At 40.4% G+C, this 24,957-nt stretch overlaps 1 protein-coding gene across 3 annotated transcripts in view; it reads left to right on the top strand.

Moving 5' to 3' along the window:
• The first annotated feature begins 886 nt into the window (after positions 1-886).
• The window catches only part of pole (polymerase (DNA directed), epsilon), a 142,895-nt gene continuing 118,824 nt past the window's right edge, over positions 887-24,957 (top strand). For all 3 annotated transcript variants that reach the window (XR_011963004.1, XM_072588000.1, XM_072588001.1), the window contains exons 1-12: positions 887-983; positions 6,320-6,455; positions 9,950-10,030; positions 14,802-14,846; positions 15,221-15,313; positions 15,413-15,567; positions 17,766-17,904; positions 19,551-19,631; positions 20,123-20,230; positions 21,343-21,453; positions 21,707-21,792; positions 23,474-23,593. Coding sequence is in view for 2 of the 3 variants with exons in the window: in XM_072588000.1 (XP_072444101.1) it covers positions 919-983; positions 6,320-6,455; positions 9,950-10,030; positions 14,802-14,846; positions 15,221-15,313; positions 15,413-15,567; positions 17,766-17,904; positions 19,551-19,631; positions 20,123-20,230; positions 21,343-21,453; positions 21,707-21,792; positions 23,474-23,593 (1,220 nt within the window). In the remaining variant the exon portion in view is untranslated. The remainder of the gene's footprint in view (positions 984-6,319; positions 6,456-9,949; positions 10,031-14,801; positions 14,847-15,220; positions 15,314-15,412; positions 15,568-17,765; positions 17,905-19,550; positions 19,632-20,122; positions 20,231-21,342; positions 21,454-21,706; positions 21,793-23,473; positions 23,594-24,957) is intronic.

Raw genomic sequence — 24,957 nt, 5'->3', positions numbered from 1 at the left:
TACAAAGGACCTGATGGTCCTTCATCAGGTGGTTGTGGAGTATAAGATCATAGGACACAGAATTTACAGCAAGAGTTTACAGTGTGATGTAACTAATATTATATCTTGAAAAAGACCTGGATTGTTTGTTAAGTCTCTCATCTTTTTCATTGGGCCACGTTGGTTTCAGTTCTTTCTTTTCTAAATTCCAGAACTTTCTTAAAGTTACATTCTCAAGTGAACTTCAACAATAGGTCAAGATTAGAGTGGTGCTGGAAAAGCACAGCAGATCAGGCAGCATGGAGGAGCAAGAAAATCAATGTTTAAGGCAAAAGCCGTTCCTGCTCCTCGGATGCTGCCTGACCTGCTGTGCTTTCCCAGCACCACTCCAACCTTGACTCTGATCTCCAGCATGTGCAGTCCTCACTTTCACCTCGTTGATTTTAACAACAGATTCCATGTTGACCCTGATAATGCATTGAAGGTGGGAGGCTGTCTGTGCACCAATGTTCAGACTGATTTTAATTCTTTAAAAAAGGTATTTATTGAATCTTACATGGATTCATGCAGATTTTGAGCAAAACAAAATGTTATTCTGCAAGTTGGACTGTTGGACTATAACCTGGCGCTGGGTAATTTTAAACTTACTAAACAATCGCTGCCTACAGCCAAATCAAGAAGTGAAAACCTCTCGCTGAAACCTATGTAGCGAGCAATAAGATGCCTTTTCGTGAAGATCCACCTCACCACAGCTGCCCTTCGACTCGCAGAGGTACGGTATAGAGTGGGCGGGGTCAAGATGTCATCATCGCTTTCATCAAATCAGAAACCTTCCAGTATTGTCCAATCAGTGAGCGCGTGGTTGATCTCGCGGTGACGCGGCTGTCAGATCCCGCGAGAGGTACTGGAGCGCGCCAATTGAGTGAAGGAGCGGTAGATATGGTGCTCCAGAACAGTGGGAAGCTGAGAGCGGACAGACAGCCGGTGGCCGACACCAGTTACTCGTGAGTATCAGCACTGTCCGCTGTCGTGACCGGCGGGGAGTAAGGACTGCAACTACTGAGCAACAGGTTTTAGCTGCAACTCCCGAGAGATGAAGGACATCTCTGGTCAAAAACATACCGGTATTCCGTACAATAACAGTGATATGAAGCAGGCCCCTCAGAGCTGATGCTAGTGCAGTTACTGCAGGCTGACCACTCACTGTACCTGTGATCCAGTTATAGTGCTGTGTTCTCGGAGCCAATTACAGCCGATGCTGGAACCTGTGCTGACAGCAGAAAGTGCTGGAAATCACAGGGAGTCAGAGAGCAAACTAACGTTTCGAGTCTTGACGACTCTTCAGAGCTTTATCTTGCTCTCTGTTCACGGATGTTGCCAGATCCGTTGTGATTTCCAGTGCTTATTGTTTTCGGTGCTGTGTGTTCCCATTTGGTCTGATCGCGTTGTTTCACTGTTGGAACTGGAATGCACTCAGTAAGTGTAGCTCACGCCTATCCGCTCCCCACCCCTACATTTTGCGCTGTCTCTGCTAGCAGTTATGTGGAGGTGTGGATGTTCTCCGGGGGTGGACAAAGTTAAAAATCACACGAAACCGGGTTATAGTCCAACAGGTTTATTTGGAAGCACTAGCTCTCGGAGTGCCGCTCCTCAGATAACCAGTGATTATAGAACGCAATTTATAGCAAAAGATCATAGTGTCATACACTGATACCATATGTTGAATAAGCTCCAAAAGCTTGCACTTCTAAATAAGCCTATTTGATTATAACCTGGTGTTGTGTGATTTTTGACTTTGTCAACTAGCAATTGATCGTTGAAACTAAAAATCACCCAACTTTTGAGTCTACAATATTTGTGGGAAGCATTTAATGTATGCAATTTACATATGTTGTGCCTGCCTTTCTTGAGATTGTGCGAAAACTTCTAAATAATTTGAATGTAGTTGGATTCTTGCCTGATTTGACTGAACAGCAGTGTTGCTGGAAAAACACAGCAGTTCAGGCAGTATCCAAAGAATCGAAGATTCGACCGTTCAGGCATAAGCCCTTCATCTGGTTTATGCTGCTTGATCTGATGTGCTTTTCCAGCAACACACACTCGACTCTAATCTCCACCATCTGTAGTCCTCTCTCCATTAACAACAGATTGTTGCACCGAAGAAAACATATACGCCCATCCATAAATGCATGAAGTGGGCTTTGGTGCTGCCTGTGTATAATTATGCTTACTTAATTCTGATGTCTGGCAAGTTAGAGAGGAATCTTAAACAAAAATCTGTAATTAATTTTTTTCATCAAATCACTAGAATTTAGGAAAGCACTCAATTTTTAAGAGATGAATAATATGCATTCTAATGTGTTTAGACAGTTTGGCTTATATTGGGATGGACAACGGGGCTATCCGTAGAATAGATATGAGCAGGGTTTATGGCAGTTTGATATATAGAGCCTTGGGTATGTGATTTCTCAAAATGATTCTCAGACTGCTGTACCCAAGTTCTACACATTAATGTCATCAGTCAAATCATTTTGACTAGTATTGTAGCTGAAGATGGAGTGTACTGTTGCTCTATTTGCAACTTCACAGATCACAACAAAAACGTTTTTCCAATTACAAAGAAGAGCAATTAAGTACTTTTTTGTTCATTCACTGATATGGGTGTCGCTGGCGGAGCCAACATTTATTGTCTGTCCCTAGTTGTCCTCTGGTGGTTGCGGCAGGCAGCTTCTTGAACTGCTTGACTCGGTATGCTGTCGATCAACCCACAATGCTGTTAAGAAAGGAATTCCAGATATAAAAATGGAAACTCTCCAAGCCAAATGGCAGTTCAAAATAGCCTCAGCATGGGTTTATGGAAATGCAAGCAGTCCTTGAGTTCTAGGAAGCTTTGTTTAAGATAGAGTCATAGAGATGTACAGCCTGGAAACAGACCCTTCGGTCCAACCCATCCATGACGACCAGATATCTCAATACCATCTCAGCTAGTAAAAATTTGAAATAAACCAACATTTTCCATAATCCTTTAAAAAAAGGCTTCAAAGAATATTGAATATTATCATTTTAATAATGGTTAATTAATTGAAGATTGAATTCTTCGATGTCATATCATTGAAATCCTCAGTTTCACATGATGTCAAAATTATTTCTCAGTACTAAAACTTTAGTCCATGTTAAAAATGCTACCCTCAGGCTACCTTGCTACTTTTAAAATGAACATCATACCTATTTCTGTACAAGCGATTTCAATAGTCTAAGCATGCCTGTGTTGATTCTTAAACATTCAGTTTGTTCAACTTTCCTGCTTTTGCTCCATGTGACTTTAAATATATTAAGTCAATACCAATTCCCTTTGAAAGATATTCTTAAATCTGCTTCCATCTGTGGTTAAGGCAATAAGTTGCTGTATTTATCTTCAGTCTTTTAGTCTCCAAGCCAATCTTTTTGCCAATTATTGTAGCTCTGTCTCCTTCAGTTCCTGAACTTGGTGCTATTATAAACTGTTTCCATCTACTCTGTCAAAAACACGCATAGTTATAGAATTGTACGTGTGGATACAGACCCTTCATGCCAACCAGATATCCTAAATTAATCTAGTCCAATTTGCCAGCATTTGGCCTTTATCCCTGTTAAACCTTTCCTATGTATATACCCATCCAAATGCTTTTTAAATGTTGTAATTGTACCAGTCTCCACCACTTCCTTTGGCAGTTCCTTCCATACACATATTACCCTCTGTAAAAAAAACATTGCCCCTTAGGTTCCTTTCATATCTTTCCTCTTTTACCTTAAAACTATGCCCTCTAGTTTTAATCTTCCCTGGGAAAACGACTTTGTCCATTTATCCTATCCATGCCCCTTATTATTTTATGAACCTCTATAGGGTTCCCCCCCCTCCTCCTCCAATGCTCCAGGAAGAATAGACTCAGCCTCTCCCTTTTGCTCAAACCCTCCAACACTGATACTGTACTTGTAAATCTTTTCTGAACCCTCTCAAGTTTAACAACAGCTTTCCTAAAGTAGGGAGACCTTTACTGAATACAGTTTTTCAGAAGTGACCTGACCAATATCCTGTACAGCTTCAGCGTGAAATTCCCAACTCAATGTACTGACCAGTAAAGCCAAGTGTACCAAACCCTCCTTCACTGCCCTGTTTACTTTCAGCTCCACTTTTAAGGAACAATGAACCTGCACCCCCAAGGTCTCTTTGTTTGGCAACACCTCCCAGGACCCTACCATTAAGTATATAAGCCCTGCCCAGATTTGCCTCACCACAATGCAGCACCGCACATTTATCTGAATTAAACTCAATCTGCACCACCAATTTTGGTGTAATCTGCAAAATTGCAAACCATTCCTCATATATTCACATCCAATCTGTTTATATAAATGACAAAAAGCAGTGGACTGAGCACCAATTCTTGAGACACACCACTGGTCACAGACCTCCAGTCCAAAAAAACCTTCCGCCACCACCCTCTGTCTCCTACCTTCAAACCAGTCTTCTATCCAAATGGCTGGCTGTTCCTGAATTCCACGTGACCTAACCTTGCTAAACACTCTACCATGTGGAATCTTGTTGAACGCCTTGATGAAGTCCATCTAGGCAGCGTCCACCACTCTGCCTTCATCAATCTTATTTATCTCTTCTTCCAAAAAAAACTGTCAATTCGTGAGTCACAATTTACTATGCACAAAGCCATGTTAAATGTCCCTAATGAATCCTTGCCTTTCCAAAACATTGACTCTCCTCAGATGCTGCCTGACCAGCTGTGCTTTTCCAGCTCCACTCTTTTTGACTCTTTCTAAATACATGTAAATCCTGTCCCTCAGAATCCCCTCCAACAACTTAGCCACCACTGACGTCAGGCTCACCAGTCTACAGTTCCCTGGCTTTTCCTTACCAACTTTCTTAATTAGTGGTGCCACATTAGCCACCCTCCAGTCTCATGGCATCTCACCCTTAGCTATGGATAATATAAATATCTCAGCAAGGAATCCAGCAATCACTTCCCTAGCTTCCCACAAATTTCTGGGATACACCTGTTCAGGTACAGAGAATTTATCCACCTTTATTCATTTTGAATGTGAGGATTGAATCTTCTCTGCTTTAAGGAGGAGAATCTTAGACTCTTTAGTTTTTAGTCATAAATGTAATCCTTTCACCCTGGCATGCATACATCGCTGCACCCTTCCTGAAATATTGTGACAGAATTGGACCTCTTATTGGGCCTGAACCAATAACTTGCCTTGCTAAGTGGGCAGCATGGTGGCTCAGTGGTTAGCACTGCTGCCTCACATCGGCATGCACCCGAGTTCAATTCCCGCCTCGGGCGATTGTCTGTGTGGAGTTTGCACGTTCTCCCCGTGTCTGCGTGTGTTTCCTCGGGTGCTCTGGTTTCCTCCCACAATCCAAAGATATGCAGGCCAGGTGAATTGGCCATGCTAAATTGTCCCATGGCATTAGGTGCATTAGTCAGGGGAGGGGAATGAGTCAGGGTGGGTTACTCTTTGGAGGGTCGGTATGGATTTGTTAGGCTGAATGGCCTGTTTCCATACTGTAGGTAATCGAATTTAATCTAAACTACTTTTGTCTGTATTGAATGCCTCATTCATAAAACCCAGGGATCTTGTTAGTACTTTCTTTTAAAGCCTTGTTAACATGTCATGCTATGTGCACAGACTCGTGTACATGAATTCTCACGTCTCTCTTCTTCTGCCCTTTATACTTGTAATACTTAGCCATCATCCTCAAATTTAAAATTAAAATTGTTGACTAACCTTGACATGATCTTCAGTTCCATCCACATCTACTTTCCTTTCCAAGGTTCTCTCATTTGTGCTCAACCTGAGTGAAATTCTTTGTGACAACCACTAGTGAATGCCCAAGATGCTGTGATGCACTTGGTTCAGGTAACAGCAATGGAGAAAGAATATGAGTATTTCAGGCTAACAACCTTTTATCAGTTCTTGATGCTATTGAGTACAGAACCTCTGATTTATTGTTTGCATCACATAGAGATGTGTTGATTAGTTATACAGTATACAGAGTAGAACACACCAAGTTATTGTGTAAATTCATTTTTATTGGGAATGAAGTAAGATCTACAATTATATAATTCTTTCCATGGCCTCATGATGTCCCTAAGTATTTTGCAGCCATTGTAATATTTTTCAAGTGTGTTTGTTGTTGTATGGCAAGATTGGATTTGCATCTTTCAATGTTGCCTTGAATCCAAAGTGGCAGGAGCAAGTGAAGATCAGTCCATTCCTCTGTTAATGATAAAATAGTCCTTTTGCACTTGATTTAAATGTATCTCTCGTGCTTTTGTTCCCACAGTGAGGATGGCTCCTCCCTTCCTGCACTCAAGCGCCTGGAGCGCAGTCAGTGGACAGATGAGATGGATGCACGATTTAGATTTGACCGTCTCAAAGATCCAGGCGAGAAGACTGGCTGGCTTATCAACATGCACCCAGTCAGTTGTCCTTCTAAGCTAATGTTGTCCCAGCGAGGGCACTGATTTACAAATGCCTGACTTAAATGTTTGTACGAGGAATACGAACCCATAAATAGGTGTAATTTAAATGATGTGGCATACAAACGTTTCCAGTGCTTTCTGTACTGACTTGCGAACCAATTGACTTAGAATCATTGAGATGTACAGCACGGAAACAGACCTTTCGGTCCAACTCACCCATGCCAAGCAGATATCCCAACCCAATCTAGTCCCATCAGCCAGCACTCGGCCCATATCCCTTCAAACCCTTCCTAGTCATATACCCATCTCGATGCCTTTTAAATGTTGTAATTGTACTGGCCTTCACTACTCCCTCTGGCAGCTCATTCCATACACGTACCACCCTCTGCGTGAAAAAGTTGCCCAATAGGTCCCTTTTATATCATTCCCCTCCTCCCCTTAACCTATGCCCTCTACTTCTGGACTCCCCCACCCCAGGGAAAAGACTTTCTTTATTTATCCTATCCATGACCCTCATGATTTTATATACCTTTATAAGGGCATCGCTCAGCCTCCGTCGCTGCAGGGAATACAGCTCCAGCCTATTCAACCTCTCCCTATGGATCAAATCCTTGCAAATCTTTTCTGAAAACTTTCAAGTTTCACAACATCTTTCTGATAGGAAAGAGTCCAGAATTGCATACAATATTCTAAAATTGGCCTAACCAATGTCCTGTACAGCTGTAACATGACCTCCCAACTCCTGTACTCAATACTCTGATAAATAAAGGAAAGCATACCAAATGCCTCCTTCACTATCCTATCTACCTGTGACTCCACTTTCAAGGAGCTATAAACCTGCACTCCAAGGTCTCTTTGTTCAGCAACATTCCCTAGGACCTTACCATTAAGTGTATAAGTCCTGCTAAGATTTGCTTTACCAAAATGCAGCACCTTGCATTTATCTAAATTAAATTCCATCTGCTATTCCTCAGCCCATTGGTCCATCTGATCAAGATCCCGTTGTAATCTGAGGTAACCTTCGTTGTCCACTACGCATCCATCTGAAAACTTACTAACTGTACCTCTTATGCTCACATCCAAATCATTTATATAAATGATGAAAGGTAATGGACCCAGCACCGATCCTTGTGGCACTCCACTGGTCACAGGCCTCCAGTCTGAAAAACATCCGTCCACCATCACACTCTGTCTTCTACCTTCGAGCCAGTTCTTTATCCAAATGGCTCGTTCTCCCTGCATTCCTTGAGATGTAACCTTGCTACCCAGTCTCCCATGGGGAATCTTGTTGAACATCTTGCTGATGTCCATATAGATCATATCTACCACCATGACCTCATCAATCCTCTTTATTACTTCTTCAAAAAGCTCAATCAAGTTTGTGAGACATGATTTCCTACGCACAAAGCCATGTTGACTATCCCTAATCAGTCCTTGCCTTTCCAAATATGTGTACATCCTGTCCCTCAGGATTCCCTCCAACAACTTGCCCACCACCAATGTCAGGCTCACTGGTCTATAGTTCCCTTGTCTTTACCGCCCTTCTAAACAGTGGCACCATCTTAGCCAACCTCCAGTCTTTCGGTATCTCACCTGTGATTGTCGATGATATCAATATTTCAGCAAGTGGCCCAACAATCACTTCCCTGGCTTCCCACAGAGTCCTAGGGTACACCTGGTCAGGTTCTGGGGATTTATCCACTTTTATGTGTTTTAAGACATCCAGCACTTTATCCTGTGTAATATGGATATTTTTCCCTACTTTCTATATCTTCCATATCCTTCTCCACAGTAAATACTGATGCAAAACACTCGTTTAGTATCTTTCCCCCATCCCCTGTGGCCCCACACAAAGGCCGCCTTGCTGATCTTTGAGGGGCCATATTCTCTCCCTAGTTACCCTTTTGTCCTTAATGTATTTATGAAATCCCTTTACTCTGATTTCCAAAGCTGTCTCACGTACCCGCTTTGCCCTCCTGATTTCTCTCTTAAGTACACCCCTACTGCCTTTATACTCTTCCAAGGATTCAATTGATCTGTCTTGTCTCAACCTGACATATGCTTCCTTCTTTTTCAGCGTTCCCTACACCTGACCAGCCTTCAGAATCTCATCCTTTTCACTTCCTATGTCATTGGTTCCAATGACCTCCTGCTGGCCCCTCTCCCCCTTGAGAACATTCTGCACCCTCTTTGAGACATCCTTGGTCCTGGCACCAGGACAGCAACAGATCATTGATTTTTTGCTGCTGGCCTTGGACTCGAGAGTCCCATAACACAATCGATCTTTCGGAACCTGACGTACTCCTCATTGCATTGGAGTAGGTCTCAATACCAGAATCTTGGTTGTTCGTGCAACATTCCCCTGAGAATCCATCACCCCCTACATTTTCCAAAACAGCATACTTGTTTGAAATGGGGCTAGCCACAGAAGACTCCTGCACTACCTGCCTACCTCTCTTACCTTTCCTGGAGTTAACCCATCTATGTAACTGTGTCTGCAACTTTTCTCCCTTCTTGTAACTGCCATTCATGACATCCCCTTTCTCTTGTAAATTTCTCAATGCCTCTCACTGTCTCTCTAACTGATCCATTCGATCTGATAGGATTCGCAGCCAATGGCAATTATTGCAGATACAATCCTCAGTAACATGTAAACTCTCCATAAACTTGCACATCTGAAAAGAAGAGCATATCACTCTACCAAGGCCCATTTTTGCTTCTTTCAATCTACGGATCCAGAAAATAGCACTGTCTTATTCCTCTATGAAACACTGCTCCAGGCTGACTTGATACTTGTACCTTATATTTTTAAGTTTAATGAAGAGACATCTCTATAAAACATATCATCAAGGAAGAACTCACTCTACTCATTACTGCAGATTTACTGTCAGGCTGCACTTAATTATAATCACTTCTCTGTATCTGTGCTGTGACCTCTCCCAAACAGGTTCCTCCAAAATTAGTTGTGAATTTTACGGTTTGTTAATTTTCCTAGACGGTTTCCAATGTCCAGCGAAACATGAATTGTGAATGGACTCTAAAACGGTACCTGCTCACAACCTGGGATCACCTGTATTGTGATATATAGGTCATTCTGGTATAATGCGAGTTTCTGCTGCATGCAAATTCAATATTACTCGATTGACGAATTGGGGACAATATTTCTATAGCGCGAACGTTTAATGAATTGGTTATAACTTGAGTCCAGCCCCAGTAGTTTCAATGGTGCTGCAATTACTGATTTTCTTATAACACAGGATTGTGTGACAATGGAACTACTGCGTTATAACAGAACTGACTGTATTGATGATGTAGGTTTCACAAATATGTTCCATGTGGTTTAGTGCCTGTTCATCTTTCAAGCTGTTCAGAGAATCATAATTTACAAACTTTATACTAAAAGTTATTGGACATGACTTGTTTTTATGTATTTGTAAATTGCAACATTTATTTGTTTATTTGTTTATTTATTTATTTGTTTTGATTTACAGACAGAACTCCTGGATGAAGATAAACGAATGATTAGTGCTGTGGATTATTATTTTATTGAAGAAGATGGGAGCAGATTTAAGGTGTGTAACAATTTATGTAAGGACTTTTTTTTTTCTCCTTCATAGGATGAGCATGTTGCTAGTTTGACTGTCTGGCCCATCTTCATTGGGTTTGAACGTGATTGTCATCTGCTTTTTTGAACTGCTGCAGTCCATGTGGTGTAGTTAGGCCCCCAGTGCTGTTGTGAAAAGAGGTCGAGGGCTTTGACCTCATGGTGGATGTGGAGAGCATCAAGTGAGCTGCTTATTCCCTGATGGTAGATGGTGTTAAGCCTTTTGAATGTTGGAGTTGTCAACCAAGCAAGTAGGGAGTATGCCACAGTAAAATGACCAACAGTGCTATCAAGCAGTATCTTCTCGGAAATAACCTGTTCAGTTTCACCTGTTTAGGTTCCACCAGATCCATGCAGCTGCTGTCCTCTTTGCAGCCTTGGTTCAAACATGAGAAAAAGGGCTGAATTCCAGAGATAAGATGAGAGAGCCTTTGACATCAAGGCTGCATTTGACAGATGTGGCATTCAGAAGCTTCAACAAACTGTAATCAGTGGGTATCGGGGGCAAGCGCTGTATTGGTTGGCGTCCAACCTAGAGTTGTACCATAGGATAGTTGTGGTTGTTGGAGGTCAGTCATCTCAGCTCCAGGATATCTCTACAGGGGTTCCTCATGGTAGTGTCCAAGGCTCAACCATCTTCAGCTGCTTCTTGAATGACCTTCCCTCTGTCATAAGCTCAGAAATGAGGATGTACACCAATGGTTGCACACTGTTCAACATCATTTGAGACCCTTCAGACACTGTAGCGGTCTGAGTTCAAATGCACCAAGATCTGGACAATATCTAGGCTTGGGCTGGCAGATTGCAAGTAACATTTGTGCCATACAAATGCAAGTTAATGGTCATCACCAATAAGAGACCATCTAAATACTGCCTCTTGACATTTAATGAATTCATCACTGAATCCCCTACTATCAACAGCCTTGAGGTTACCATTGACCAGAAACTCAGCTGGACTCTCCAAATAATGACAGTGGCTACAAGAGCAGATCAGTGGCTAGAAATAGTGTGGTGTGTAACTCACCACCTGCTTCCCAAGGCCTGTCCACTATCTACAACAAGCAAATCAGGACTGTGATGAAATATTTCACAATTGTTTGCATGGGGGCAACTCCAGCAACACACAAGAAGCTTGATATCATCAAGGGGAAAGCAACCCACTTGATTGGCTTTGCATCCACAAGCATCCATACTGTCCACCACCGTGTTCAGCAGCAGCAGTGTGTGCTATTAGATTCCCTACAGTGTGGAAACAGGCCCTTCGACCCAACCAGTCCACACTGACCCTCCAAAGAGTAATCCACCCACACCCATTTCCCCTCTGACTAATGCACCTGACACTATGGGCAATTTAGCATGGCCAATTCACCTGACTTGCACATCTTTGGACTGTGGGAGGAAACCGGAGCACCCAAGGAAACCCACACAGACACGGGGAGAATGTGCACATTCCACACAGACAGTCGCCCGAGGCTGGAATCGAACCTGGGACCCTGGTGCTTTGAGGTAGTAGTGCTAACCACTGAGCCACCGTGCCATCACTTTTTTTTTCCTCACCGACCCGCTGAAGTGGAACCCAGCCAGACCCATTCCCCTACATTTACCCCTTCACCTAACACTATGGACAATTTAGCATGGCCAATTCACCTAACTTGCACATCTTTGGTCTGTGGAAGGAAACCAGAGCACCCAGAGGAAACCCATGCAGACACGGGGAGAATGTGCAAACTCCACACAGACAGTCGCCTGAGGTGGGAATTGCACCCGGGTCTCTGACGCTATCTATAAGATACATTGTAGGAATTAATCAAAAATCCTTAGACAGAATCTTCCAAACGCAGGATTACTTCCACATAGAAGGACAAGGGCAGTACGTATATGGAAACATCTGCAAGTTCCCTTCTAAGCCTCTCACCTTCCTGATTTGGAAATATATGATCATTCCTTCACTGTCCCTGAACATTCTCTCCCTCTCAGCACATGGACTGAGCAGTTCAATAAGACAGCTCACCAACACCGTGATAAGGCCAATTAGGCTGGGCAGTACATGCTGGCCATCCCGAGATGCTCACTCCTCACGAGTGAATTTAAAAACCAAACTCATGACTTGTGGTCTTGTAAATAGTGAATAGACTTTGGCAAGTAAGCAAGTAAATTACTCCCAGTCTCATAGTGTTTATATGTCTGTACAGGTCATTGTTATAATGTACATTTTGTCAACTCTAATTCGCTGTAACATGATTGACAAATTGGGAAAACTGAATCTAAAGCGTAAGCTTTTAACCTTTTGGTTGCGTTGGTTGTATAACATCGTATAACAATTTGTAAAGGTTACACAAGGACGCAATCATCACATTATAGAAGAACTGACTGTATATAATTATTCTGGATTTATTATTCGATTTCGAAGCTACTTTGATGCTGCCTGAACTGCTGTGCTCTTCCAGCACCACTAATCCAGAATCTGGTTTCCAGCATCTGCAGTCATTGTTTTTACCTTGTATATAATTATTGTTGAGACATCCCTGCTCCTGTACTCAAATCCTCTCACACTGAAGGCCAACATACCATTTGCCTTCGTGACTGCCTGCTAAACTCTAATGCTTACTTTCAGCAATTGTTATGAGGAATATCCAAGTTTCATTGTACATTTTCCCCCACAATCTATAGCCATTCATATAACAGCCTGCCTTCCTGTTTTTACCAACACGTCCACTGGCTCCCCCCTCATCAATTCTGGGTTACGTCCTTGAATAATAACAGCAGCTTTGTCAAGAATTATTTCACTTTTTCAAATCCATGCTGACTCTGTTCAATTCTGCTCTGTTTCCCAAGTGCTTACCTATTAAATCTTTCATAATGGGCTGTAGCATTTTCCCCACCACCAACATCAGACTGACCGGTCTACAGTTCTCATAGAGTCAGAGAGATGTACAGCATTGAAACAGACTCTTCAGTCCAACCCGTCCATGCCAAACAGATATCCCAACCCAAACTCGTCCCACCTGCCAGCACCTGGCCCATATCCCTCCAAACCCTTCCTATTCATATAGCCATCCAAATGCCTCTTAAAAGTTGCAATTGTACCAGCCTCCACCACTTCCTCTGGCAGCTCATTCCATACCCGTACCACCCTCTGTGTGAAAACGTTGCCCCTTCGATCTCTTTTATATCGTTCCCCTCTCATCCTAAACCTATGCCCTCTAGTTCTGGACTCCCTGACCCCAGGGAAAAGACTTTGCCTATTTATCCTATCCATGCCCCTCATAATTTTATAAACCTCTATAAGGTCACCCTCAGCCTCCAACGCTCCGCGAAAACAGCCCCAGCCTGTTCAGCCTCTGCCTATAGCTCAAATCCTCCAACCCTGGCAGCTTCCTTGTAAATCTTTTCTGAACCCTTTCAAGTTTCACAACATCTTTCCGATAGAAAGGAGACTAGAATTACACGCAATATTCCAGCTGTGGCCTAATCAATGTCCTGTACAGCTGCAACATGACCTCCCAACTCCTGTACTCAATACTCTGACTAATAAAGGAAAGCATACCAAATGCTTTCTTCACTATCCTATCTATCTGCGACTCCACTTTCAAGGAGCTCTGAACCTGCACTCCAAGGTCTCTTTGTTCAGCAACACTCCCTCAGACCTTACCATTAAATGTATAAGTCCTGCTAAGATTTGCTTTCCCAAAATGCAGCACCTCACATTTATCTGAATTAAACTCCATCTGCCATTTCTCAGCCCATTGGCCCATCTGGTCAAGATCCCATTGTAATCTGAGGTAACCCTCTTCACCTCCAACTTTGGTGTCATCTGCAAACTTACTAACTGTGTGCTTGCATCCAAATTATTTATCTAAATGACAAAAAGTAGAGGACCCAGCACTGATTCTTGTGGCACTCCACTGGTCACAGGTCTCCAGTCTGAAAAACAACCCTCCACCACCACCTTCAGTTTTCTCTCTACTTCCCATTTTAAATACAGAGTTTACATGAGCTATCCTCTGCTCCATAGGAACTCTTCCAAAGGCTATAGAATCTCAGAAGATGACCTTAATGAATCTACTGTTTCTAGCTCTCTTTACTCTGGAATATAGAATACTCGGCCCTGGAATGTAAAATACGACACCCTGGGAACTTATCTGCCTTCAATCCCATAATTGTCCCTGACATCATTTACCCACTAATACTGATTTGCCTCAGTTCTTGTCTCTTTCTAAATGTGTTTCCCAACATTTATGACATGTTATTCATGTTGCATTGTTTTGGAACTTTGGGAGAAAAATTGATCAAAACAACGGCACTTTCAAAAGAAGAAAGACAGGCAGTGACCACATGGGAAGTGAATCAAATGAAGAAGTAAACCTGCACTGCTGTATGACGAAGCAGTGAATCTGCACAGCTGACTGTTAGGGCAACTTTTTCACATAGCAGGTGGTGTGTTTATTGAATAAACTGCCAGAAAATGTGGTGTAAATTGGTATAATTACAACAATTAAGAGACATCTGAGTGGGTGTATATTTAGGGAAGGTTTGGAAGGATATGGGCCAAATAGGACTAGATTAGTTTAGGATATCTTGTCAGCATGGCCGAGTTGGACCGAAGGGTCTGTTTCTGTGCTGTACATCTCTATGACTCTGTTATCCTTTGTGAACACAGAACTGGAGTATGCATTTTCTTTGACAAACTTTTTAAATAAGTATCAAACACTTTTTTATTAAATGTTCTTCTTTTTCAGGTTGCTCTACCTTTTGAACCCTATTTCTATGTTGCCACAAAAAAGGTTTGTAGAAGACGAATTAGCCAAAAATGTGAAAATGTGTTCAATCTGTACATCATAAGATTTTTTTGTATGAATGTGCTTTACACAAAACTATACCAACAAATATTTATGCTTTTAACTCTGAAGTCTAACTTTAAGTTGAAATGCAAAACGTAAATGCTTGTACATGAAAACAATTTAATTGCAATGACTGAGTTCTGATAACTGTTCCAAATAAAGCTCGCACTGTAATTGGACAAAACAGTTTTGAAGAACAGGACTCTTTTGGATAATCACCTCGATGCTCATTAAAATATTTACATATTGAAAACTACTATAGTTAAATTGTGGACTCAATTGTCGTGAAAATAACTTTCTTTTTATATTTAAAAAAGGGCTGTGAAAGAGAAGTTTCATCATTCTTGTCCAAAAAATTTCAAGGCAAAATAAGTAAAATATCAACCATTCCAAAAGAGGACTTGGATCTGGTGAGTTTTTGTTCTATTACTATTTTTATTATCCTGCCCCACAAACATAAAGTTTGGGTAATAATAATTTAATCTTTTAAATTACTTTTTTCTCTACAGCCTAACCACTTGGTTGGCTTGAAGAGACTCTATGTTCAGCTCGCTTTTAATACAGTTGATGATCTGATCAAAGTCCGAAAGGAGATTTCCTCTGCTGTAAAGAAAAATAAAGAACGGGAGAAATCAAATGATGCCTATACTGTTATGTTATCCAGGTAATTTCACCATTGATGCTTTATGCTGTGTTTTCATTGTTACAATGCTGCTATTCTTGGCTCGCCATCTCCTGTAGTTTCTTGTTTATTTCAAACCTAGTATTAAAGAATTGACATTGTTAGGTTCTGATTAGGGGTCGAATAAACTGCCAAGATAAGTATCAACACATTGCAAATATTTTTCTGCATCAAGGTTCAGTCTCTCAGTTCAGATATTGGTCAGTTTACAGCCTGGAATGCAACAGCTAATCATCCTTTCAGTTTTCTCCTGTTTCAAAATGCAATGCTTTTTTTCACTTCTGAAATGTCTTATCTGATCAGAACTATTAAGCTACAATAAGAAGCATGTTTGAAGAATTCACTTTCTTAACAGAGGCCCCGACTGAATTGTCAGGTGTGTGTAAAAGATTCTATGAAGCATTTTCAAATAAAAATTGTGGAAAAAGTTGTATGGAGAATAACTTTCTTTCTATATTCAATAAAAGGCTGTGAACAAGAGATTTCATCATTCTTGTCCAAAAGTTTTCAAGGCAAAATAAGTAAAATATCAAAGCAGTCATCCCAGTGTCATGCCAAATATTTACCCCTCATTGGCATCACAAAAATGAATTACTTTGTCCTATTGGTGTTTGTGGGAGTTCAGTATTTCCTTCAGTAACTGCATTTCATTCATGATGGGATGTTTTGTGATGTCCTTCAGCTTTGAAAGATATTATATTCCAGTTTCTTTTCTGTATCTTATGATTGATTTTCAAGCAGTGAAATGCAAAAATAATCTATTCCAGGAAAGGTGTTAAAGGATTTACTGTGTTCTGTGATGGTATACTTGCGATTTGAAGAGAGGCTGCAAAGAAGGTGAAGAACACTTGCCCACACCTGCTGGTGATTGCCAATATCAATGCAACCAAAGTTCTATGACTTCCTAAAAATTAGTTGACAGACCAAGAGCATAATTAGATAAATGGCTGTTGCCCTTTGTTTGAGCCTGACATGTGGATCATATCCTTGGAATTTGCCTGGGGTTTGATAAATGGTACTGAAACCTTCAGGAAGGTACTGTATTGGTACAACATGTAAAGAGGTCACAAATAAAGATGTATAATTTAACTTATTTGCTTTCTTGGCTGCAAGATTACCCAGTGTCTGATTGGAGTGTTAAGGAAAAATATGCTTTTAAAATTAATGACATGCAATGACTCTTCCCCACACCCCATTTTGTTGAATCCACTTTTAATATTAACATTAAAACCTAAATGAATTTTATGACCTGCTTCATTTCAACTTTGTAATAAGTGCTGGAATAGCATTTTAGAGATGTAAACACGGAAACAGGTCCTTCAGTCCAACTCGTCCATGCTGACCAGATATCCTAACCTAATCTAATCCCATTTGCCAGCACTTAGCCCATATCCCTCTAAACCCTTTCTATTCATATCCCCATCCAGATGTACCAACCTCCACTATTTCGTCCAGCAGCTCATTCTATACACACACCACCCTCTGTGAAAAAGTTGCCCCTTAGGTCTCTTTTATATCTTTCTCCTCTCACCCTAAACCTATGCCCTCTTGTTCTGGACTCCCCTACCCCAGGGAAAAGACCTCGTCTAATTACCCTATCCATGCCCCTCATGATTTTCTAATCCTCAGCCTCTGATGCTCCAGGGAAAACAGCCCCAGCCTATTCAGCCTCTCCCTGTAGTTTAAATCTTCCAACCCTGGCAACATTCTTATAAATCTTTTCAAAGCTCTTTTATCTGTTGATATAAGGAAGCTATATTGGTTAGAAACAATCAACAACTTTATTTGCCACCCTGCAAAAGAGCTGAAAAAAGCAAAGAATAGACATGATCCATTTTATGCAATTTTAATTGTAAGGTGCAGCATAATGGTGCTTTACAGTGAGATATTTCTTTGCTTCTCCTGTTTTCCTGAAAGATCTTAGTAATTGGGATAGGGCAACTGAACTTCCTGTGAAATTATCTGGGCTAAGTAGAATGCAAAGTAAATTTGCAGAGTGAAACTCCAATAAATAGAAGATTGTCATGTTTTTAGAGAAAATTTTTGTCATTTGTTTACTGTATATTAATTTAAAAAAACAGAATCTTTGATCAGGTAAGTTTCAGTCAAGTTATTCTTGTGTTGGATACTATCTTGTGACAATTCTTGCTACGTTTGGTGATATTTGTTTGTAATGGTAGTGCCTTGGCTGGGGGCAATGTGACTGAAGAGGAAGGAACATCAAAAAAAATTTCTGATCAAATGGAAAACATAATTGACATCCGAGAATATGATGTCCCTTATCATGTTCGAGTCTCTATTGATTTGAAGATTCAGGTGGTGAGTACTATTCTATATGGTAATGGTTCTGAAAGGGATAATGTTGGTGGCTGTGTATTAAACTTCAGCTGATTATCATATAAGTATGATCACATTACCAGATAATGAATTATTATATGTGATATTTAATGTCATACTGTCTTGAGCGAATTAGCTGAAGAATAGCTTTGGATCTTGAAGGGATTAGAGATGTTATCTGTGTCTGCTAATAGCCTTGAAGCTATTATTGCCAATAATTGGCTAAGTGTGACTTAAGGCAAGTTTCAAGGAAGGTTTGTGTGTGAGCTCATGAGTTTTCAAGTATAAGGTATCCAAACTCACCTTGTTAACTATGCACCATACCCCAATGGCACTCACTCATCATATTCTCCTACTCGCCACAGGCAGAGGTACTAGCAATTGCTTGGACATCTGGTATTCCTGGCATCGTCTTTAAAGACCAGCTGTACACCAAGTCAAGTGCTAGCAACCTGCACCTGCACTGCACTGGTTTTATTTGCCCCAGAAATATCAGATAGAGGGTACGTGACAACTCACTTTGCTGACAGGAAATGCGTGCAGTTGCTGCCCATGGAACGTGCCCTGAGATGTGCAGCAGTTGGTGAAATGGTGTGCCAGGTTACTACTTTAGCATTCATTTTGGGAATTATCATCTTTCTGTGCAATGGCTGGGAAAATAGGAAACTGCATATCATTGAGGCAAGATGGTATAATCATGAGGATACAACTGGATTTCTCTCCACTGATGGGCAAGAATCTCATCTCATCATTCAATATTTAAAGGAGAAATGGGGCTATTTGTCCTCAGCAACAAGATGTTCATCAGGACCCATCTTTCACAATTGTCCCAACTTTCTTGTCTTTGCCCATGTCATTCAGGGGTTTGGAAGATTGTTCCCAAGATAATGATTTCTAACTAGCTAATGTCATTTTTTTTTTAACCCTAATAGCAATCATGGCAGAAGCTGCTGCTTGTTAAGACAGGAGATTCCTCTTATTAAGCCTCACTGGTGGTTGCTCCTCTACAGGAGAAACCAAATAGGCCCTTAGGTGCAGTCAAAGAAAGAGGAGTTGTGGCAGCATCCTCCTATCCACAATACCACATGTACATTTTAAATTTGTTTGCTTTTTACTGACTGTAAATAAAGCAATGATTTCTCTGGGATGATGGAAAGTGTAAACTGAATTTTAAATTCAAGCTTGTGAATTTCTTCCCGTCCTCCCCCACTGAGAACACATTTTGGGACTTGTACAATTTGTGTCCCAGAGCTTAGCTGATGACCTGTTCCCAGTCTTCTTCCAGTAGCATTTGAGTAAGCAACCTGTGGTACATGGAAGCATTTCTTAGGTTTGATTTCCCTTTTGATTTTAAATAACTTGGACACAGGGGAAAGATTTATTTTTCAAACATATATATTGAAAGGTAAAACTCTGGTTCTTCCTGAAGTTTATTCTAGTGCTCATGTCCCACTGGTGACTCCTACTAGATAATTACTACTAGAATTTAAGGTATTTGGCTAGATGACACCTGAGTGATGTAAGGTTTGAAAGCTTCATTCAGGAAGATTATGTAGTTGATTTTTGATAGTGTTGACCTGATTATAGATTATTAGGATTCTTTATGGTTAACTCATCTTGCTTCCTAGGCGCATTGGTACAATATACGAATTCGTGGCGGTGCCTATCCTCCTGAGATTATACGTCGGGATGACTTGGTTGAGCGACCAGTAAGTAATACATTCAATGTTTTGGTTCATGCAAATGTGATAGAAACCAGTTCTAGTAACAGTTAATCAAGTCCCTTTTGCCAGTAAAACTTAATTGTATTTATGCCTTTAAAGAGAAACAATTTGAGACTTAATTTCTCGTGACCCAATTAAAATTATTTTTAAAATAGAGCTATTTATATGTAGTTATTCCTTTATGAAAACTTGCATAAATATCCACCTAATAATGAAACCCAAAGTTGTTTTATTTTATACAAATTCTTTAATATTTTATTCATTTGTGGGATGTTGACATTGCTGACTAGATCAGCATTTATTTCCCATCTCCAATTGTTCAGAAGGGAGTTAAAAACCAACAACATTGCTGTGGATCTGGAATCACATAAATGCCAGACCAGATAAGGACCTTCACTAAAGGACATTAGTGAGCCAGATGGATTTTTCCAACAGCATACTCTGTCAGTGGTTTACGCCACTTTTTTCTTTTCCAGGATCCTGTTGTTTTGGCATTTGATATTGAGACTACAAAATTGCCATTAAAGTTTCCAGATGCTGAGAATGACCAGATTATGATGATTTCCTACATGATCGATGGACAGGTTTGTTTAGGTGTTTGTAATAAAAGTCAAATCTGCAAATGTTAAAATACAGAGCGGGTTGATTACAATTTGGAATAGTATCAGACCTAGTAGATTTTTAAATTTAGTGTTTGTGGAGTAAGGCAGAGAAAATAACACGACCAGCAGTGGAATGCAGATGGACAAGAGACCAATTTTAAGTCAACCAATATTCAACGCTACTGTTTGAATCTACAAACTTTTATTTGAATTTTGGCTCAGCAGCATTTGGGGTGTATAGTCATCTTTTGGTATTCTGTGCAAACACCACAACATTGTCACCCATTTTCTCCCCTCCTTTGTCACTAAATTGGACTGTTTGGAAGCTTGCATCCTATTGAAAAATGAGCTTCTTAACCATGTCCTCTACACAGTTCGCTTTCACCTCTATAGCAGCCTATCTTCTGCATTTTTTTAAAAAAAAACTCTTCCAAGGGTATGTCTTCACATTACTGAAAGTAGTTTATTTCTCTACTTTCTGACGCTAAACTTCAGTTCATTCATAATCTCTGATGTCTCTATCTTAACCTGTAGTAAGTACCACTCAGCCATTACTCCAGTCCTGCAGTTTCCTATTGTTTCCCAGTCACGTTTGAGCCTCACCTCTTCATCTTGTAATCCTCCCTTCACTTTTGCTCTCTCTCCCACAATTCTCAGCTCAACCAACTATGGCACTTATATAAACTCTTAAACATAAGCAACTGTGCCTTTAACAAGCATATAGACGTACATGGAATAGTGTACGTTAGATGGGCTTCAGTTTGGTATGACAGGTCAGCGCAACATTGAGGGCCAAAGGGCCTGTACTGCGTTGTAATGTTCTATGTTCTAATCACCCAGCCTTTGATTTTTTTTTTGGTTTAAGGTCCTTGTTAAAATGCACCTATTTGACCAAGCATTAGGTTCCCCCATTGTATCCATTTTTGGTGCAGCTTCTAGTTAAGCCTCTGATATGTATTAGTCTTTACATGTTAAAGGTGATAAATGCAAGTTGTTGGATTCTTGCCAAGTGCTGCTGATGTCCTACAGAACAGTAATTCATGTATGCTTAGAAATGACTAGCAAACATAATACTTCTGTCTCTCTTTTTACAGGGCTATTTGATTACAAACAGGGAAATTGTGTCTGAAGATATTGAGGATTTTGAGTTTACACCAAAGCCAGAATATGAGGGCCCTTTTTGTGTTTTTAATGAACCAGATGAGGTCAGTGAAATCTGTTTGATGAAGTTATTAGTTGATTTTATACCTTTTTTGTATTTGGAATTGTTTTGTTCAGTACTTTAACTTTTTGTACTAAGGCCTCATGGTTGAATGTCCAGTGCTGGCTATTTAGGGCTGGAGACCCAATTTCACAGATCCCAGCTCTGTCCAGCACATGATTTCCTTGTTTTTCAGAAAATATTTCAGCCATTTGTAAAAGTCGTCTTTTCAAATAGTGATTTTTTTTTTTGTTTAGGCAAGCTTAATTCGTAGGTGGTTTGAACACCTTCAAGAAACAAAGCCTAACATACTTGTGACATATAATGGTGATTCTTTTGATTGGTGAGTGTTTTTATTGTTCATACAACAGTGATTGCTCTGGAGTGTTTCTAGCTGGAGTGAATGGTTGTGTCCAGATTTGCTGCCAGTGATATTTTCACTTTATCTAGTCTTCTCATTGAGGTTTTATTTTTAACTTACTGTCCCTTTTGTGGAACTCTGTCACAGCACGTAACCTTTAAATAACAGTAAATATTATTTACGCAGCAAATTACAGTGCAGAAAATAAAATCTGATGGTTTATAAGCTTACTTATGTCATGCTTAACCATGTTAAATCAGCTACCGTACGTTAGCAGTGTTGTAATATTATGATTCAGAACAAAAATTAATCCCGAACAGTCTGTTTGGTATGCAGAGTGAGAAGTGGAAGCCCCACAAAGATTAGTGTTGGTGGAAGCTTGTACATAGTCTATGTTTATGATTTAGAACTTGGAATTAAAACACAACTTTAAATTTGCAGACTTCACATTGGTGGGGTACAGCTTCTGCACAATACAGGAAGATAAGGTTTTTGTAAAATGTGCATGATTGCCAAATCAAGTAATTTCAAAGGGACACAAGGTTATAAATACAGAATCTCTCGAAGTTGTGACACACATCAGTAAAGGCCCAATGAAAGCAAATTGATGCTGAAGTTTTAATTAACTATGCATCCGAAATCTTGCCTAATCGCACCATAATTGCCTTTCCCCCAACTATAACTCCTGCCCTCCTCCCTTTCCATCACTAAAGTAAACATAAACAAATTGTGGTTGCCATCACCAAAGTGCTCACCGGCCTCCAAATCTAACACTGGTTCATGACCCAGTACCAAATCCAATGTGACCACGCCTCTTGTTGGCCTGTCTGCATACTGTGTCAGAAAACCCTCCTGCCCACAATGGACAAAATGTGACCCACTTAAAGTACTCAAACTATAGTATTTCAAGTCCATATTTGGAAAGTTAAAGTCCCCCATCACAACTACCCTGTTACACTCACTCCTATCCAGAATCGTCTTTGCTATCCTTTCCTCTACATCTCTGGAATTTTTCGGACGCCTACAGAAAACTCTAAGTTCTTAAGTAATTATGAGAGAGAAAGGATTGGAAAGATTTACAGATTTGGTTAAGAGAAAAGATGGAAGATTTTAGATGGATCGTGGAGTTTTTGGGCCAAATGGCCTGCTTTGTATTACATATTCTATAATTGCCTGGCATGTTCATCAAGAGTTGAGAAGTCTTCTATGTATAATTTTGACTAATGTTTCAATTTTATAGTAATTTACAATTCATTGATTAATAGCCCTTTCTGACTGCTAATTCTGAATGTCATGCAATTTCATGTATCCTTATAATAAAAAGGAACGTAAAGCTTTAATTTCTAGATAGTTTTACTTCTGGTTATGCTTAATCTTTCTTCCAAAACATAATTCCTTTTGAATATGGTTATTCCAGCCCAAACTTTCTCTAATCTTGTTTTGACATGGTAGGAATTGAGGAAATCTGATTAACAGATGTAGAGAGGAAAACATTTTAATGGTAATTGCAATATTAATTTTCGACACCAGATGTCTCCAATATTTTGCATGTAGAGTATACAATCCACTGTCTCATTTGAAACCATTTACTTTGCAATGGGAAGTGGAAGAGTGATATAATATGTTTTTCAGAACTAATATTTACTTAATATCTGCTTTCCAGGCCTTTTGTGGAGGCACGAGCTGCTGTGCATGGTTTGAACATGTACAAGGAGATTGGCTTTCAGAAGGATAGTCAGGGCGAGTTCAAAGCTAGTCAGAGCATTCACATGGACTGCTACAGGTAGGAGATATGAGTTGATGAAGTTGTCTGTAATTGTGCGTTTGAGAGGGTAATTTCACCATTTGACTGGTAATGTCAAAGTGGAAACTTCCATTTCCTACCAGTAATATATTTGAAAACAAATCTTATTAACGTATTCCATTCTTAGCAGTAACAATTATATTTGTGACCTTCATTATAGTGTCATCCTGAGATTGAGGACAATTGTCTGCTGTCCTATAAGCAAAACCCAATTTCTTTCTCAATAATCAGAAATGTGACGATCAGTGTGCTGCAATAAATCTTCATGTAAGTGTACCCAGAGGAAATGAATCCCAGTCATAGACCCTTTTGGTTCAACTAGTCCATGCTGACCACATCCCCAAACTAACTAGTCCCACCTGCCAGCAGTTGGCCCATATCCCTCCAAACATTTCCCATTCATGTACTTATCCAAATGTCTTTTAAACATTGTAAACTAGTTGCATTCACCACTTCCTCCAGCAGTTCATTCCATGTACTAACCACTCTATATTTTTTAAAAAGTTGCTCCTCACATGCTTTCTCCTCCCACCTTAAAAATATGCCCCCTACTTTTGAACTCGCATACCTTTGGGAAAATACCTTTACTTTTTATTTTATCTATGCCCCTCCTGATTTTTATAAACCTCTGCAAAGTCATCCCTCAACCTCTCTTCCAGTGGAAAAAGGCCTCAACCTGTGTAGCCTATTTGTACAACTCAAGCCCTGCAATCCTAGCAATATACTGGTACATCTTTTCTGCACCCTCTACATTTAGTAATATCCTTCCTATAACAGGGTAACCAGAACTGCATGCAGTACTCCAGAAGAACCCTCACCAACACCCTGTACAGCCTCAACATGATGTCCCAACTCCTATACTCAATTTTCTGCGCAATGAAGGCAAGCATGCTAAATGCCTAAACCCCTGTCTACCTGTGATGTAAATGTCAAAGTATTATGTACCTGAACCCTTGGTCTCTCTGTTCCACACCACTGCCAGGACCCTACCATTAATCAAAATGCAATGCAACACCTTGCATTTATCCAAATTAAACTCCATCTGCCATGCCTCAGCCCATTGGCCCAATTGGTCAAGATCTTTTTGTAATCTGTGATTACCTTCACTGTCCACTGTACCACCAATTTTGGTGTCATCCACAAAACTATTGACCATGCCTCCGATATTCTCATCCAAATTGTTTCTATAAATGCCAAGCAAAAGTGGACCCAGTATTGATCTCTGTGGAGCACTGCTGGTCACAGGCCTCCAGTCTGAGAAACAGCCCTCCACCACTACCCTCTGACACCTACCATCTCCAGTTGGCAAAGTCACCCTGAATCCCACGTGATCTAAATTTACT

The sequence above is a fragment of the Chiloscyllium punctatum genome, chromosome 17, assembly GCF_047496795.1.
Source record: "Chiloscyllium punctatum isolate Juve2018m chromosome 17, sChiPun1.3, whole genome shotgun sequence".
Classification (NCBI taxonomy): domain Eukaryota; kingdom Metazoa; phylum Chordata; class Chondrichthyes; order Orectolobiformes; family Hemiscylliidae; genus Chiloscyllium; species Chiloscyllium punctatum.
Note: the sequence above shows the minus strand (reverse complement) of the source record. Positions and strands in the feature narration are given on the sequence as shown.